The sequence below is a fragment of the Aphelocoma coerulescens genome, chromosome 3 (genome assembly GCF_041296385.1).
Source record: "Aphelocoma coerulescens isolate FSJ_1873_10779 chromosome 3, UR_Acoe_1.0, whole genome shotgun sequence".
NCBI classification, from domain to species: Eukaryota; Metazoa; Chordata; class Aves; order Passeriformes; family Corvidae; genus Aphelocoma; species Aphelocoma coerulescens.
The window spans coordinates 43,835,390-43,852,539 of record NC_091016.1 but is presented as its reverse complement, the minus strand read 5'-3'; the positions used below and the strand labels follow the sequence as shown (position 1 = coordinate 43,852,539).

The window sequence follows — 17,150 nt, the reverse complement described above, 5'->3', positions numbered from 1 at the left end:
CTAAATCCCATCTTTCACTTTTGTAATCCAATTTCATTTTTTTTTGTCTTATCTTTTTCTTTTCAACAATCTTTTAGGCAATTGAGGACTGCTATGTTCACATTCTGACTTCATAATTTTATTTTAAGCTGAACCAATCTAATTTATTCAGCCTGTCCTTCTAGGATGTGTTTTGCAAACTTTGGACTTACAGCTCTCCAACACTTTCCAGCTTCCATCTTTATCAGAGGAGCAATGTACAAAAAAGAAACAAGTACCTACTATGTCATCCAGGGACATACCCACCCACAGGAAAGAGAGCAAAAAGGATTACTTCAGGTCTTGTGAATTCTCCTCTTGATCTTAATTTCAGTATGGTGTTTGCCTTCTCAAGGCCCTGTTAATCCATGTTCAACATGTTCTTTCCCCTTAATCACCAAACTGCTCCTGGAAAGCTGCTATTTAACAATCACTCTGGCTCAGGACTCATGAAGGATGGCCTCCAAGCACATGTTGTGTTCCACTAAGGGGGAACTGTGGGGGTTCTTTTCAAACAGAAGATCTAGGAGAGAATTAAGCCAAACAAGGCAAATAGTGTATCTGAAAACCATTTACTGGTAACGAAAAGGCTATTGCCCTACTAAAGAAGAATAGAAAAGACAGAAAAGGAGGAAAAAGAAGAAAAAAGAATGGGGGGGGGGGGGGGCAGCAGAGAGAGAGGGGAGACAGAGAGGAAAAGCAGGCATTACCACCAGAACTTTGGAGTGTGCTATTGGCATCCAAGAGGCAGGGGGTGTGTGCACACTGTGCAGCTCTAGGAGACAGGCAGCTACACAGGCACAGCTCCCGCGGCAACGGGCGGCCGGACACAAGGTGAGCGGGGATCGGGCAGGAGGTCCAGAACCCTGGACAGGGTCATGGCGCGGATCGTGGCGATGGGCTGGATCGGTGACACAGGGCTGGAAGCAGGTGGCTCAGGCAGGAACCCGGGCAGGAACGCAGGGAGGCAGGACAGGAAATGGCTGGAGTGGGTTGAGGAAGATGGAAGTGGTAGGACAGGACACAGGAGGTGGTCAACAGGTGTCCAGCCAGCCAGAGGGAGAGCAAGCGAGCGAGAACAAGCAAAAAGAGCAAGGGCAAAAAGTGAGGGCAAAAAAGAGCCCTGCAGCTCGTGATGCAGTTACTTTTATACCCCTCAGCTCCTCCCAAGGTCTGGTCACTCGCAGGAAACCACTGGCCCAGTTGAACATTCCACTGGTGGAGACCTTTTGCCACCCGACTGGAGAACCTCTCTGGCGGACACAGCGTCCTTGGTGGTCTCCTACTGACTGCTTATTCCATGTGAGATGGAAATGGCTGTCAAAGCCTCTCTAGAGACAGGGCTTTCCTCCATCTTCTCCTAGCTGCCTCCTGCAAGCGGCACATGTGCAGCCCCTCCCCCACATACCTCTGGTCACACCATGTTGAGACAAAAATCAAACCAATCTGGGCATCCAGTCAACATGGGAACGTGTATTGCATAGCATGCATACAGGATATACACCATGGATAAACATACAGCAGCATGATAGGAGGAATTAAAAAGGGTTTACTGCAGAGAACAGATACAAATCAACTCTGTATGGTAACAGAAACACCAAAATTGCTACTTCTTGGTCTCTAATTTAGCAATGTGTGAACAGCTACTGTTATGTAACTTCAGTATCTACAATCCTTACACCCTGGTTTCCTCACTGCGGTAGTAAGAACATCAGGATTTTCTTCATGAGGGAATGGGAATGTTCTAGTTTGCTCTAAATTTACCATATTCAAAGACTGAATAGATTTGTGTGCTGACATACAGTGCTCATATTTCGAGAACCTTTGTACACAGAATTTCTAGCATGTTGTATGTGATCTCTGGCAGCAAAATTTTTTTGCAAGTGCAATCCAAGAAAAAATTTATCCTCATGAAACTGCTGGAATGTAAACTTACCTAGGGGAACAAATAATGTCCTTTATTGCAACTGATTATAAGCCAGCCAACAAATAACTGAATTTGCAGAACTGCAGGTAGAGCAGTGTTTAGATCCAAGACAGAGGGTAAGAGTCAGAACTGACTGATACAAATAACCTTTTACTCTGACTGAGCCACAGCCAGGCCAGATCCACAAGCAGCTTTGACTAGAATTTTCTCATCAATTTCATGCCCCACAAATCCCTCAACACTCAACCCAAAATATACTATAGAAATATCTTTGACTAAATGTTTTGGTTTGTGTATTAAAGAGCCTATATCTGACATGCATAAAGTAAGGTCACACAATTGAAGCTGGCTGCTGGCAAGTGGGTTCTCTTTCAAATGTAAATAGAGGTCCAGTGAGAAATAAATGCATGCTTAAAAACAGTGATAAGCATATAACGTGTCTTCCTTATTATTCTTCATCTAATACTTATTTCTAAATAGAAATATGGGTGTGAATTGGTCCATCAACTAAACTAAGATAGTAGGGGGTTTTCAGCAGGTATTCTTCTTCCTGCTTTAGATGTGACGCATAGTTAAGATTCTAGAATACAAGTAATTATTTCCTACATTCTGCATTATCTCCACAAAAAAAGTGAAAAAGTTAATGCAAAAAGACCTACAGCTGAATTAAGACATGTAGTATACAAGTAAGAGCAGAAAAGCAAAGTATATTCATGATGCAATTAAATAACACAACTTTTGAAAAATGTAATTTTAAATTAACCTGCAAAAAGTATGTTATTTCTCTATGGTATATACTCTATGTTGAGATGTGAATGAGAACTGGAATTCATTCAAAAGGGAAGTGCAAAATGAGGTATGCTTATCCTTGCAATCACTAATAAACTACTATTCCAAAATCAGCTGCAAAGTTTATGTTACTTTTGCCCATTTATTGAACATGTCACTAAAGTACACTGCTTTTTCTCCTTTAATAACCTGCATAGTTGAAAATACGACACTATATAACATCACAGACACCAGACCTTTGCCCACACTTCAGAATTGTGCTTCTCTTTCCTGAGCAGTAGGAAATAAGAGAAGCAGAAGGATGGAGAAACCAAACTGGAGAGCATATGACAGTCAACACTTCTGCTCATACAGTGCATTGCAAAATTCAGGTTAAGCTGTGGATATGCAAGTGCAATGAGGTGGTGTCAGTAATGAGTATTTTAGCCCAAACCACTACAGGTGGTAAGCAGAAAAGCATCAAATGCCTGACAAGGATGCATTTTAATTCCTCTTCAGGAAAAAATGGGCCTGGAATATACTTCATTGCTTGTAGCTCCATTAAATGTACTGCACATCATTTTCATTAGAATCATTAAAATCAAGGGGTTGATTTGTCAGCCAGCTTCCCAACCAGGACCTTATTCTCCCCTGTTCCCACCACCCCTGCAGGTCATGAATGACACAGTGAGCATCAGCAGCAGAACTTCATCAACAGAAACAATGCTCAGGAGAAAGAGTGAGAAGCTGATTTAAAATGGGAAGGAGCACTGATCCATGCAGCTTACCTGATTAACAGAATACAGATGTCACGTGGCTGGATGATGGCAGAAACAAAATAGCATTTCAGATGGGACTAGGTCGTCATTAAAATGATATAACTAAAATTCAGGAAAAATCAGTTGTGTGAAAAAAGTAAAAGTTTTTAACTGTCTTCCCATGGCATACTTACTTCTCCAGTTCAGCCTTACAATAAGGAGAAAACCAGAGACCAGAAATCTAAAGAAGTCCCTTTCCTACTGGGTTAGCAAGCAACAGCTGTATTGTAATGAAAGCAGACAGTACTTGCTTCCCACCCCACGCATTAAACTCCAAGTAGAAACACTACTAATCTCAGATTTAGGGTTTAAGACAAATGAAGCTATCTGACCTTGGAAGTGGGCCAGAAGTCTATGGCTAACACACAAGTCCCTGCTGCCATCATCTCAAACATCACCTTTTAAAAAAATAATTTTAAAATACATGTTCTTAATGTTAAATGCAGACAGCCAACATCTAACATTGTTATTTTTTCCTAATGTTCTGGGATTTTCTTAATGTGTTCTTTCAAAGAAAAATGTCCACAGATTCAGAAAGACACACAGGTCTTAAACTTCCAATCAGGTAACACCTTGCTCTCTTGTATCTAAATATTTTTATTCAGGCTGCTAATCACAAGGCCTAATAGCCTTGAACTCGTTTGATGCCCCAAAACATAACTTCAAGAGATTTGCTGGTACCCTTTATGTTTCATTTCTCAGGGATTTTTTCATTTGTTATTATTGCAAGATAAGTTGTTAAGTCTCAGATGCTGAATAATTTCTCATCAAATTATCCAAAGCTGCTTCTTGCAAACTCAATTTTTAAAATCTTAGGTGCTAGCATCTGAACTCACTGCTGTGTTTTAACAGTCCAGGTTTTTGATCCTTGAAATAATCCCATATTTGGATTCCTGGAATTAAATAATTTGCAATAATGGATCATAATAATCTGTTTTGGTTTGTTTTTTTTTTTTTTTTTTTCTGTGGGAGAGGGAGGGGATAAAAGAAGAGAGATTCAAGTGTTTTCAGATGTTCTGTGACCACTGGTACCCAAGTATGCTGAAGCCTCCTCCTAGCATGAACAAGAAGCACTTCCACTAATTGCTGGTTCCACCACTTACATAACTTCATCACCCATTGAAAAAGAAAAACACCACCAAGGCAAAGGTGATGCTTTTAAGCTTAAAATTTAGGAAGTTCCTCAAAATACCATTCAGTATCACTGTCTTCCAGACGACACACTCAAAACTAGATGACTACACTTAAACATACACCATACAACAGCTAACAGAGAAACAAATAAGAAGTCAGACTATTTTTTAATAAAACATAATTTAGATGACACAAAGAACTCATTTAAATATTGATGCCACAGTTCTATTGTGTCAGTTTACATCCATTTGTATGATAAGTATGATTGCACTCCATACGCCACTCACCCAGCAACTACAAAACAACTTCTACGGACTTAAACAGTTGCTAGCTACATCTTCTTCTAAGAGTAAAAACACATTAGTGCATAGAACTACCTGACCTAGTTCAAAGGACCGAATTCGTGTCCTGAGAGCACTGCAGAGGCATTAGTGTGGTGTGTTAATGAAGCACCAGCTTGCTTATGTTGCAACCTTTAGCAATGACAGATGGAAGCCTGTGCTTGACCCTGTGTTTGCTTCCCACGTTCTTCATAATTAGCTCAGTCCCATATATATATATATATATATATATATATTAGTTAGTACACTGAGAGGATTCTTTTCCTCTAATGAGGGAAGGCTAGGCAAATGTCTCTATTTTCCTCTTCCAGACTGGAGGAAATGAATGAGAGATAATTGAATTAAATGCATATATATATATATATATATATATATATATATATATATATATATATGCCTAGCCTTCCCTCATTAGAGGAAAAGAATCCTCTCAGTGTACTAACATGTTGAAAATTCTTCCATCAGCTTCTCTCTCTCTGGACTGCCTTCCCAAGCTGGCTCACAGACACCTAAATAATGAGGGGTGACAGCACAGGCTCTGCAATATCCATTGTGAGGTGATCACTGGGGATTAACAGAAGTTAACCTGCTTCCTCACAGTGAAATTCATTCAGTGCAAGCAGTGCAATTCTGTACAATTCACCAGCAGCTTTTACACACCGCATCAAACACCTTCTTCATACCTAGTGATGTGAATTCTGGAATTAAAGAGCACCTGCAAGAAATCCTTATGCTTCTCAGATTTATCCTAAAAAGTAAGTATCCCAGTGAGCTTATTTGGATGGATACTGCAAACCAAGAAGGGCCCTGAGGCACATGCAGATATACCAATTTTTTTTTTTTTTTTTAATCAGAGACGGAATGAGAAAAACTTATGTGGCAACTCACTGAGCACCAAGTGTTTGTGCACTGTGAAGATGGCCCTAGGCCTAGATGAGCCATTTCTAAATTTATCTGGTGTTTTTCTGGATGAACAGCTACTCCAGAAAATGCAGCTCTAAATGTACATTTACAAATACAGTTCAAAATACTTTATTTAACATCTCAGTTTGCAAGTCTTCATATTTCCATGGTCAGGCTGGGAAAGCATTTTACCTCTTAGTTAAGTTAAATCTCAATCAGTTACACCATATACATGTATTTCCAAAACAAATGAAAAATAATTGTAAACTTGACAAATGAATCTGAATCCCAGGTAACATCCCTTTTTACAAGTTTCACTGAAATAATTATGTCCAATATCAAACTATGTTGTACAAAGAGATTTTTTGTTGCACCTAAATGACAGAGATGAAGAAGAAAACAGGAGTAATTCAATTAACTGTAATACCAAGAGATAAACATTTTGACCTTCTAACTTCTGTATTTATTAATAAGGTTTAAGCAAAGATAAGAGAAAAATTAGTAAATAATGCTGATCTTAACCATCTCTTACTATACTCTTTGTGCCAAAAGAGTACCAAGGACTGCCAACATACAGGTGTAGTTAAACCACGCTGATGTTTCCTGCCCTCACCAATTTATTCAGTCATCAGCCAATGCTGCACCAGCTTCTTCAATCCTCCAAAATTTTAAAGTAAACCGAGAACTGCCAGGAAAGCAGGAGCCATGACAGACCAAAGCCAAATGAGGGGAAATGCCACTCTTACCTTCACACACGGGGCAGCACTCCCCGGGGACCTTGACAGGGTTTAGGCAGCTCTGTCCGCAGGCCGTTGCCACGCAGTGCGGGTCCCCATTGATGCACTGGCAGAACGTGCAGTCGTCCTCTCGCCAGCGGTCTCCGTGGGCTTGGATCTGCCCATTGGCATAGCAGCCAGCAGGGTTATTGACTGGATAAAGTGGGTCTGAAATGACAGCAATTGCAAGAGAATGTGTGTTTTAATGAACGTTTTAATTTTTTGATTTTGTTCTTCAGAAAAAAATTGTTCTTGGACCTATTGATTCTTCTTTTTTGCACTAGCTTTCTGAAGGAAATTTATATTTTCTGAATGACCCATTGGAATGACTCGTGTCAGCACCATATCACTATTTTACACTACGAGCAAAGATGAGGCCTCTGGCACATTTGTTGTTGGAACAGGAAGAGTGTCTTAACTACACCTCATCACAGTTTTGGAGATATACTAGCTATTTGAACAGGGTCAGTTTTCAATTTCATTTCAGTTGAAGTTTTTTCCCCTTGAAAGCCACAAGTCCCACTTACCTGCTAGCAATCAAATTAAGATCTGGGTATTTAAATAACAGAATTTTAGGGAGCATACTTTATATAGGCTTTCTCCTCAAGTTCCATGCAAGTCTGTATATGCTAACCCATTACCTGAAATAAAAGCAGCTTTTACTCTTCAGAAATAATAGTACTCCAGAGATGTGGTAATTCGCACTGATATTAACAGTTAAAAAGATATATATATAATGTGAATGCATACAATTTATCATGGTGGCTAATAAAAGGTCAGGCTCAAAAAACAAAGTATCTGAGAATGTACAGGAAGTAGGTCACATTTGCAAAGCAGGCAATACTAAAAATTACATATTAAAGCAAATTTAATATATTAAAAGCAATAAATACAACCAAAACCATCTTTTTATAGAGACATCAAACAAACACAAGTGATTTATTATAAGTTAATTTTCCAGGAGTGTTAAGTTGGAAGGACTTGGGAGAAGTAAGATATCCTATCTGAAGGGAAAAAAGGATCGAATGAAACTTGGATTATTTCTTTGAAGTTTCATCACTTCACTTTAGAAGGAAGGCAATGCATTTTGAGTGTAGATAAAACCTGTAGCAGTGCCAGTAGCTGTTGTCTTATTCTAAGCCACTTTATGACACTCCAAACATTTGGAGTGAAACTGCACACAATGTCATCCCCATCCTGAGCTGTACTGATATTCAGAATTTTGGTAAAATTCTGATTAAGGCCTAAACCAGATGTTTGTGAAAATAAGGCATTTAAAAATTAAAATGCTTCCTCGATTCTTAACTTTGCACCTTTCATGTTTTAGGATGACCTCACATCTGTAAACAACCATTTCAACCTAGCCAAAAATCAAATTATACACAAACAAGTGAAGTGAATTTTATCATTTAACTTATGTACAGGATTCTGACTGACAGGAATACAGAAAAAGCACAGAAAAGGCATACAAGACTCATGCTATTTGCAATAGCCTTCTATGCAACTCAAAGCACAAAGATCCTTGTACCCTTAAAAGGTCAGTAGTGTTTAAAGCTATACACTGAGTCCAGCAAATTACATCTCCTAATGCTGATATAGTCCACAGAACTTTGAGAAAGAACTCTTCCTGGAGTTAAGTCAAGAAGGGATTGTGCTGTACTATACAACTCACACCAAATTTACTACATGCTATTTTAGAATTGTTGGAGAAAAAAAAGTTTTATATTTCTTGATATTTCTATAATCAAGTAAATATTAGTAGGAAGCAACTAAGCACCTTGAAAACCAGTCACTCAACAGAAGAAGAGAAGGTAGAAAAAATGCCAACAACCAGAAAAGCATGAATGAGTGGGCTGATATGTTCTGCCCATTTAAAATACTTACCTTGTCAATTTAGGTGTCAGCTTTACTCAAGTTATTAAAAAAGGGATCAGAGCCACCTTTTTTTTTTTTTTAAGTATTTAAAGGAACCAGGACAATTATAATATGTTAATAGAGCCAGCTGTCTAGGCTCACTTCAAAGAATGCCAACAAATCAAGAGGGATTTCTAGTAAAAACCACCATATATCTTAGTATCCAATCATTGAGAAGTCAGACCTCCTTCATTTAGTGCCATAACCCCTATCAAAAGAACACACAATAGAAACAAGCAAGCCAAATAGCACCAGGTGATTTGACAAAGGACCCTGGAACTTGGCATTAAGACACAGGCATTACTAGAAAACAATGACTGGACTCAATAATTATAAATCATTATCCATTTTATTCTGTCTTACTAAGGACCTGTCTTAAAGAAGACATTTCCACTGCAGACTAACACATACCAACACATCAAACCTGAAATGGAATGTTATCAGGTTTTCTTGCTAGTCTGACTCAACGGTTGCAAAAATGGAGAAATCAAATTTTAATGTGGTATGATGATATGACAGAACAATTTATTGATCAATAATAAGGTAGCTGAATATTTAAATCATCAAAGAGGATAAAGGATGTATCTACAACTGCAAGTCCAATGTGGAAAATCAGCACCCATATCTGAATGTGAGAGGACAGATAAAGCAGATATATAGATACCTTATTTATATATCTATATATCTTGTCATAATGATTTCATAATGCCAAATCTTGGAATATTCATATATGTGAAAAAAATAGTAATTACAGGAAAAGAGCCCAAGAGAGTTCATATATTCTATAAAGTCAGCAGCTCATACAGCAATTTCTTCAGGAGTGCATCTGCACTTACTTGGGGGCTTTCACCACATCAGACATACTTTCTCTAGACTTTTTCAATTTGGCATTTAATGACAGCATAGCACAGACTTTTTTTTTTTTTCTTACAGTATGAAGGCTCTTGTAAGTTTAGGTGAAACTGCATCAGGAAAGACCAAAAATCTAGGATCCTGCCTTCAACTATAGTCAACAACAAATATCTAGGCACGGTCTTAAACACAGGGCAAATGCGGATTGGTATCCCTCTAGAATACCTAAGCCTACAGCATTTGCACTTCAATTTCTCTACATGTGAACACCATGTATCAACTGATGTGAACCTACACTAAAACATGTAAAATATACACCAAAATATAAAAAAATTACAAATACTCTTTAAGAAATGACTTCCTAACTTGCCCACTTGGTATTTCATTATCCAGATTTTGGGTTTAAAGCTCGGAAGCTCTCAGTAGCTTGGAACAAAACAAGCCATTTTTTACCAGATCCTGTGCTGAGTGAGAAGGTCCAGCTCTTACAGCTGCCTCTTTCAGACGTATTTTTGAGGTACCTTACTTTCTAATTCTCTGCGTGGAATAAAACATTACTATAATGGATCTTTTGGCTTATTTGCTCCTGCAAGGAGCTACAGGAATACTGATATTAAGGAGACTGCAAAGTGTTTGAAATTCACATTAATTATTAGATTCCTCCCCTCCTCTGAGGAGATTTCAGATTTCCAGGTGATTTCACTTACTGAGAAGATATTCCTATGTTCACATTTAAACAAAGGGACTAAATGGGCTTCACAGGCCTTTTGACTACCTGGTGGCCATAACCTGACCCCCACTGAGGCAAGATCCAAGTGCACAGCACCACCCCTATCTTCCTCTGCTGGGAATTCTGGTTGTATTCCAGCAGAAGATGCCTGCAATACTTTCTAATATAAGCAAGAAGGTCAATGTGAAATTTCTCACAGAGCCCTTTTTAGGAGGACTGCAGGCCTAGCAAGGCTGTCAGCAGGGCAAAGGAGGAAGAGAAAAACATTGACATTGGATTGCTGCCCCATGGCTTTGCTATAATTGTAGAGGAAAGAAATTTTGTGCCTTACTCTAGCTGAACAGAATAAGAAGCAGGTTGCAAAGCAATTGAAATTTGTCTCAGGGCCACAACTGCAGCTCTGGAGATGCCTGTCTAAATGTCTGAGCAGAAATTAGAAACAGTTTCTTATGTCCTTTGTCAAGAAGGCCCCCCCAAAATGCACTGCACACTTGACCATGTCTAAGAAGTAGTGTCAAGGTCAGACAAGCACTGCAAAGAACATAAAGCACACTCAGGCACAGCAAAAATGCAGAAATGAACTGAATTACGGAGGAATCTGCAAACTTCAGAAGAACAAAAGCCCTCATTTGCTCATTTCCATTGAACAGGCAAAAAAAAAAAAGAAAAAAAGCAGCAGAATTAAAAGCAGACAGGACTACAAAGAGACTGTACCTTCACACACTGGGCAGCACTCTCCTTCTGGCACATAGTACCTGTCGCAGTGTAGCTCACCACACTGGGCAGAGAAACAAATAGAGACTCCCCCTTGGCACCGACAAAATCGACAAGCATCCATCCGAAACATGTCTCCGTCATAATATTCCATGCTGTTAAATATGCAAGTTGGCTTCACTTCTGAAAGAAGAAAGAGAAAAGAAGTATTTCACAGATATTGCTAAACAGGAAATAGTTAAGCTTATGCTGCTACTGACAAAAACATATAAAAGAAACAGTTGATTTTTCTTTCATTTTTTAAACTCAAATACAATTTCATTTTAAGAACATGGTGTATTTTATTGTCTACTTCAACAATGGAAGAAAATAAAATGCTGCTTTCAAAATTACCTTCAGAGCAATTGACTACACTTAAAAGTCTCAACTAAAAATAATTAAAATCCTGGACCAAGTCTACAGCACTGGCATTTCTTTGTACAAGTTAAATATTTCTCATTCTCGATGAGCCTGAAGCTACTTCAAATTTCAGCACATGAAACAGTATGTTTTTCTGTTTTAAGAAGACAGTTTCTGATGTCTCTGAAGTGTAATCTTCCTCTCTGTAGGACTTGGTACTCAGGTGGATAAATTGCACTAAAGCTGTCCAATCGAAAAACATTTTGCGACTGCATGATCTGTTTTGCAGAACTGAACACTTCTTTTTTCAAGCAACCTGGAGCTGTAATAGCCAGCTCACAACTATACTCCCCACAAAAAAAATAAACTCAATTGTAATAATAGTTACATGATTACTTTAGTGTTTCAAAAACATAAGATGGATCTTTCTTGTATGCCTCCATCTACAGCAGAGCCTTGACTTAAAAATAAAACTTTGTGGGAAAGTAAGAGCCTTTCAAAATTTTGAAGTATTTTGGGAAGAACATTGCCCATTTACTTTGTTAACATTCAAAAAAAGAAAAGGAAAAAAAGATGCTAATTAAACCAATGAAACCATTTACAGATTTAATCAGATTTCCCTCATTATTATTATTATTGTTATTAATTATTATTATTTTATACCAAAGAGATTTGGTTCCACATTATGAAGAAGATCTATACACCATATATATATCATAAGGTCTTCATAGAGGATTTGACCTTGCAGTTCCCCCACATACATGAACCCACCTCCACCACCTATTGCCAGCAAATCCCACTCAGTTCAGCCTGCCCAACTGATCCCCCCTCCTCCATGACACTGTGCAGCTCCATGGCTCAGGACTGAATCACTGTGACTCACGACACTGCAGAAAAAACACTCTGAATTTATATTCAACTATACTACTCCACATTAGTCATTAGGAAATCATGACTTCACAGCATCATCATTATATTACCCAATGACATAAGCTCCCTCCCTCTTCCCCACTTCAGAATAAAATTTTGGCCTCCTATGACACTAGCCCAAAATACGTGAAAGCAGCCACCTGAAGTACAGCAGTATCTAGTTCACCAGTCTGTTTTTTTTCAGAAGCTGTAAATCTAGCAGTCTGAAAAAACAAAGGTTCTGCAAACAGGATGCTATTTACTTCAGCAACAACAGTATCAAATACTGTCGATAAACCCAACACAATTAATTGCATTTCAAGCAAAGAGCAAAGGAAAGAAAGTGCAATTTTTCATGTTTTTGATTTCTGTAGAACAGAAGGAAAAGACTATTTACTTACATATGTAATGCCTAGCCACATAGAGCTAAAACTGCCCATTTTATGGTCAGGTGATTTTTCTTTTGGTTAGAGTTCAATCTCACGTGGGAGATGAAATATATTTAAATGAAAAATCAACATTTGCAGATTCTTTTCAACCCACCCCAATTCTCTTAACTTTTGGGGAGCTAAAAACTTTACATCTGAGTTACTCTTGACAATGATACAGGTTTTCTTTAAAACTCTAAAGCATTTCAAGTGCTTCTTTCCACATATGCTTATATTGAGCTCCAGCCTTGAGTCATTTGAAATGATTGTAAAGCATTAGAGTTGAAACTTGGAAGTATCCTGAGCAATGTTTGATTTTTCTATGCCTGTTCTGTCTTCAAGGCATAATGTAGAAAGCAGCAAAAAAAATAAGAGCAAGAGGAGGAAATACCACTGTGTCCGGGAAAACAGCTATGACCTCATTAGAAAGCAATTCACATAAACAAACACTTGAGAAATATTTCAAGTTTATGCAGCTCAAGCTGTTAGTTTAAAAACCTTCTCAAAAAGGAAAAGTGCCAACACAACTCAAAAGGCCTTTAATCCCTTTGCTTCTGGCTTCACTGTTTTGATTGCAGCTTTCCAGATTTTTACTGATTCCCCCATCCCATAACAGCAGATATGAATTCCTGCCTGATTAGAAGTAGAAACATCATCTCCCATTAATTATTGTTATTTTTAAATGTCCAAACAAGACTATGCAAGTAACTGCAAATACTGTAAGGAAACAGCATGTACAATGAAAACCACTGTAGAATTTCACTACATGTGTATTTTTACCACCCAGGCTTATGGTAAGCGTATACATTCAGACTAAACTATAGACCTAAGCCTCTACATCCAGCTACAAGACAAGGATTACTTCTGTTAGAACCATATGTAAGACTCCAGTCTTGAGACTGAGTCAAGCCAAAACAAGCACGAAACAAAGAACTCTAGCTTTAGATACTCCAGGTGGAAGCCTGATGAAAGACTGAGCAACACACAGTGAAATTATAATGATGCATTTCTTCCACCACAGTATGCTGAAAGATCTTTCAGTTCCCTGCTTTGGGTTGTTTTGTTTTTGTTTTTTTTTTTTGAAGTGCCATTTTATTGCCTTATTCATCTAAGTATGACAGTCACAAAGGAATGAAAGACCATAAAGCTAACATTAAATAAATGCATCTTTTCCTAAATTCATGAATTCTTCCAATAAAGAGAAAACTACAGGTAGGATTCTTCAAGTTCACTGTGTCACAAAGTAATTCAAACTGCCAAAACTTTATAGCACAAAGCAGTTAAACATATCTGAAACTCCAAATCCCGTTTGTGATGCCAACTACCACAACAAAGCAATGGGCATGAGACACAGGCCATGGCTTTGTGAACATAAATTCAGTATCTGCTGGCTCTCAGATAACCCAGTAATACAAGATCGATCCAGCCCAAGCACTGACACACACAACTACCCATCTGTGAAAGAAGCCAGGACAGAGGGGACGGTCCTCAGAAAGATATAAGGTTTTTTTCTGGCAGTGGAAGAACAAATCCCTGCTCCTATATAAAGTCAAGCATGACTAAGATTGACTTGATTTGGCATTAAAGTTCCTGCCACAGAGTTAAAAAAAATAGTTCTGACACAAATTTAGCTCTACAGATCCCACAGCCACAACCTTTTAGTTCTGGGGGTGAGAGCCCAAAAAGTAAGGATTGCAGTAAACCCCACAGCCTTACACTACACAAACGATGATCATTTCTCAAAACCTTTATCACCAATCTGAACTGCAAAAGGACACAATCTGTTTTAACAAATTAGTTTTCAAAGGTATTTTACCTTCTACATGTACATCTAATGAAATGCATATTAGTTCCATGGGCTGAACTAGCCCAAAGTAAAACTTCTGTTATTGAGATTTCTCTAATTTCCTAATAGGTATGGTTTTCTTTGATTAGAGTCATGGAACAGCTCAGAAACACATGCAGGTTTGGCAAGCCATCCCTTGCAAGGCAGCCAGTCTGCACACAGTTACCCCAAGCACACGAGATGCTTCTGGCATCAGCTGTCTGTAGGTAAGTTTGGGCAACTTCTTCCGTAGTATCAGAAATTGCACCTCTCCCAAAGTGGAAGAAAGACTCAAAACAATTTTCTGTTGTTGAAATGATTAAAAGGTTCATGATTCCAGCACTTCACATGTTCCTTCAGCATAAAGAAGTATTTGTACCAGAGCCTTGGAAGGAACTAGGGTAAGTGCTGTGAACTTTCGATTAAATGAAAGGGAAGGTAACTGATAAATTTGAATCCTGTGTGCATATAAACAAAATACAGAATAGCTTTCTGTTTTTCAAAAGCTGAGCTGATAGAGTTTAAAAAAGAGAAGTTTATGTGTCATTGGAATTGGCCCATAACAATGTTACAGGACAACTGTATGGTCTTGCTTCCTTGCAAGCATATAAAAACAAGCTAGATAGAAAAAACTATTTGGATTCTAACTCTTCAGGCTGCACTGTTTAGTTTCCCTAAGGAGCGTATTCCCTATTTTTGCAGCATATTATATTGCAGCATATTCCCTACTAACACCATTACAAGATGGTTCTGAAAGTCCTTTGGTCCTGCATATTCTAAAAGGGTCATCCAGAAACAGAGAAATCAGAATTAAAGCAAAACTGTAACTATTATTTGTAAATCAATGCATTTATTTATACAATTATTTAAAAATACTTTCACAGCTTAAAGGAATGAAATACTATTTTGTGGCAACTGCATTCAGTAAAAGATATTAAAAGATACTTGGGATGCTGAGAAAACCCAAATTCAGCTCTGTCTGATACACTCCTGTCAATCTTTTTTTTAAAGCCACCAGTAACGGAGAAAACGCAACCTACCTATTAAACAATTCCACAGTTTTATTTACTGTAACTGAACAAAAATCATGGAAGGGGTAATTCAGGTTAGACAGAAACAGCAAACAAATAGAAAGGAAGCTTCCCCTAAGCTTCATTACATTTCCCATCTTCGAAGTCTCATGTTCTACTGCTTTTTCTATCCTCCAGTGTGCGAATTCCTTGCTAAGAGGACTCATCCTCAGGACACCTCAGGGTGTCCCTGCTACATCCTCTCTTACAAATAAAATTTACACCTTTCTTTCAATTTGTTTTTCTCCACCAGGTCATGTTTTTTTAGTGTTTGATTGTTTCTGTGGCTTTCCACAAGGCTACCTCCCTTCTGTCTCCTAAGTTCTTCTAGAAATTAGGCAGTGCTACTTTTTAACATCCTGAAGGCCTACCACAGGAAAATACCAGGACAACAAAGGAGGAGCTGGGGTCACAGAGGGTGGTGGCTATGCTCTAAAACCCCCAAACAGTGACAGATTTTCTTGATGAAATTGCCAAACAATTCTTGGAAGCAAGACATGTTCCTCATAACAGAGGAATGTGTTTAAATCCCAGTGGTCTTTGTCTGTCCATCACAGGAGAAAACACATGTTGTGATCAGTTTAGCCATAGGCATGTTAACAGGGCACAGACATCTGAAACAGTACCACTAATAGGTACTAGCATAGTCCACCATGCATTACCAGTACATCTGTGAGAAGCCTCTAGTGCATGAGAGAAGTTAAAAATTGCAGGGAATAAAAAAATCTCCAAACCTGCAACACAAGGCTGTGGTTTGGCATTATAACAGGTCTAACCATTTCCACCATGCTTTGAGAAAAAACCCTGAATTCTAACCTTGTCCTCTGAACTTTGTCCAAGTTTAAAAATCTAGCAATATCTGAGTCAGAACATTACTGGAGATATTAGTTTACCAAGACAATTCACTTTGGCAAAAATCATTCCTATTACATCAAAGTAAACACTAGAAGTATTTACTCTTTTTTTTTTTTTTTTTTTTTTTAAACCTGGGCAGAACTGCACCATTTAACATCTAATATTCTTTGTATATGACGTATCATTTCACAGAATCTATCTAGCATCTTGTTTTTCATTAACCAACATGAAATAAATGAATTAGATTTTGTCCTTTTTTATTTAAAAATTAACATTTTTATTTAACTCAGTCTCTACTTCCCACTGAACAACCCTCCTACTCCTAGTGAACCACTGTTCAGTTTTGAGTCTGGTTTCACATCCCACTGTGGTCCTGACAACACCTACCCCGTCTTTTTTATCTATTTACCTACAGACTGAATATTTTTTACCAGGAATTTTGGGTTGACTGGCCTTCAGTTTTCTGTGTTTTCCTTTTCCCTCCTGTTTTAAAGGTAACTGCTAATTACTTGCCCTGTTCACACACTTTCTCCAGTTTGACTATAAGGCAAGTATAATACAGGTTCGGAGGATCTAAAACATTTTACTTGGTTTGGCAGTCTGACCAGCTTTTTCACTATACTAGACCAAATTCTCATACAGTTGTGACTGGTGATGATTTAGCCATGATTTTCAAATACCTTTCAGATGTTCTGACTGAATTAAAAACAATAAACCCCAAAACCAAACCTCAGCCCACAACAACTAAATTCCTCTACCTTTTTGGTAT

At 38.1% G+C, this 17,150-nt stretch overlaps 1 protein-coding gene across 3 annotated transcripts in view; it reads right to left on the bottom strand.

Moving 5' to 3' along the window:
• The window catches only part of CRIM1 (cysteine rich transmembrane BMP regulator 1), a 175,485-nt gene that overhangs the window by 45,010 nt on the left and 113,325 nt on the right, over positions 1–17,150 (bottom strand). For all 3 annotated transcript variants that reach the window (XM_069009968.1, XM_069009969.1, XM_069009970.1), the window contains 2 exons: positions 10,896–11,078; positions 6,656–6,853 (listed from right to left, as the gene is read on the bottom strand). In XM_069009968.1, coding sequence (XP_068866069.1) covers positions 6,656–6,853; positions 10,896–11,078 — 381 coding nt within the window. The remainder of the gene's footprint in view (positions 1–6,655; positions 6,854–10,895; positions 11,079–17,150) is intronic.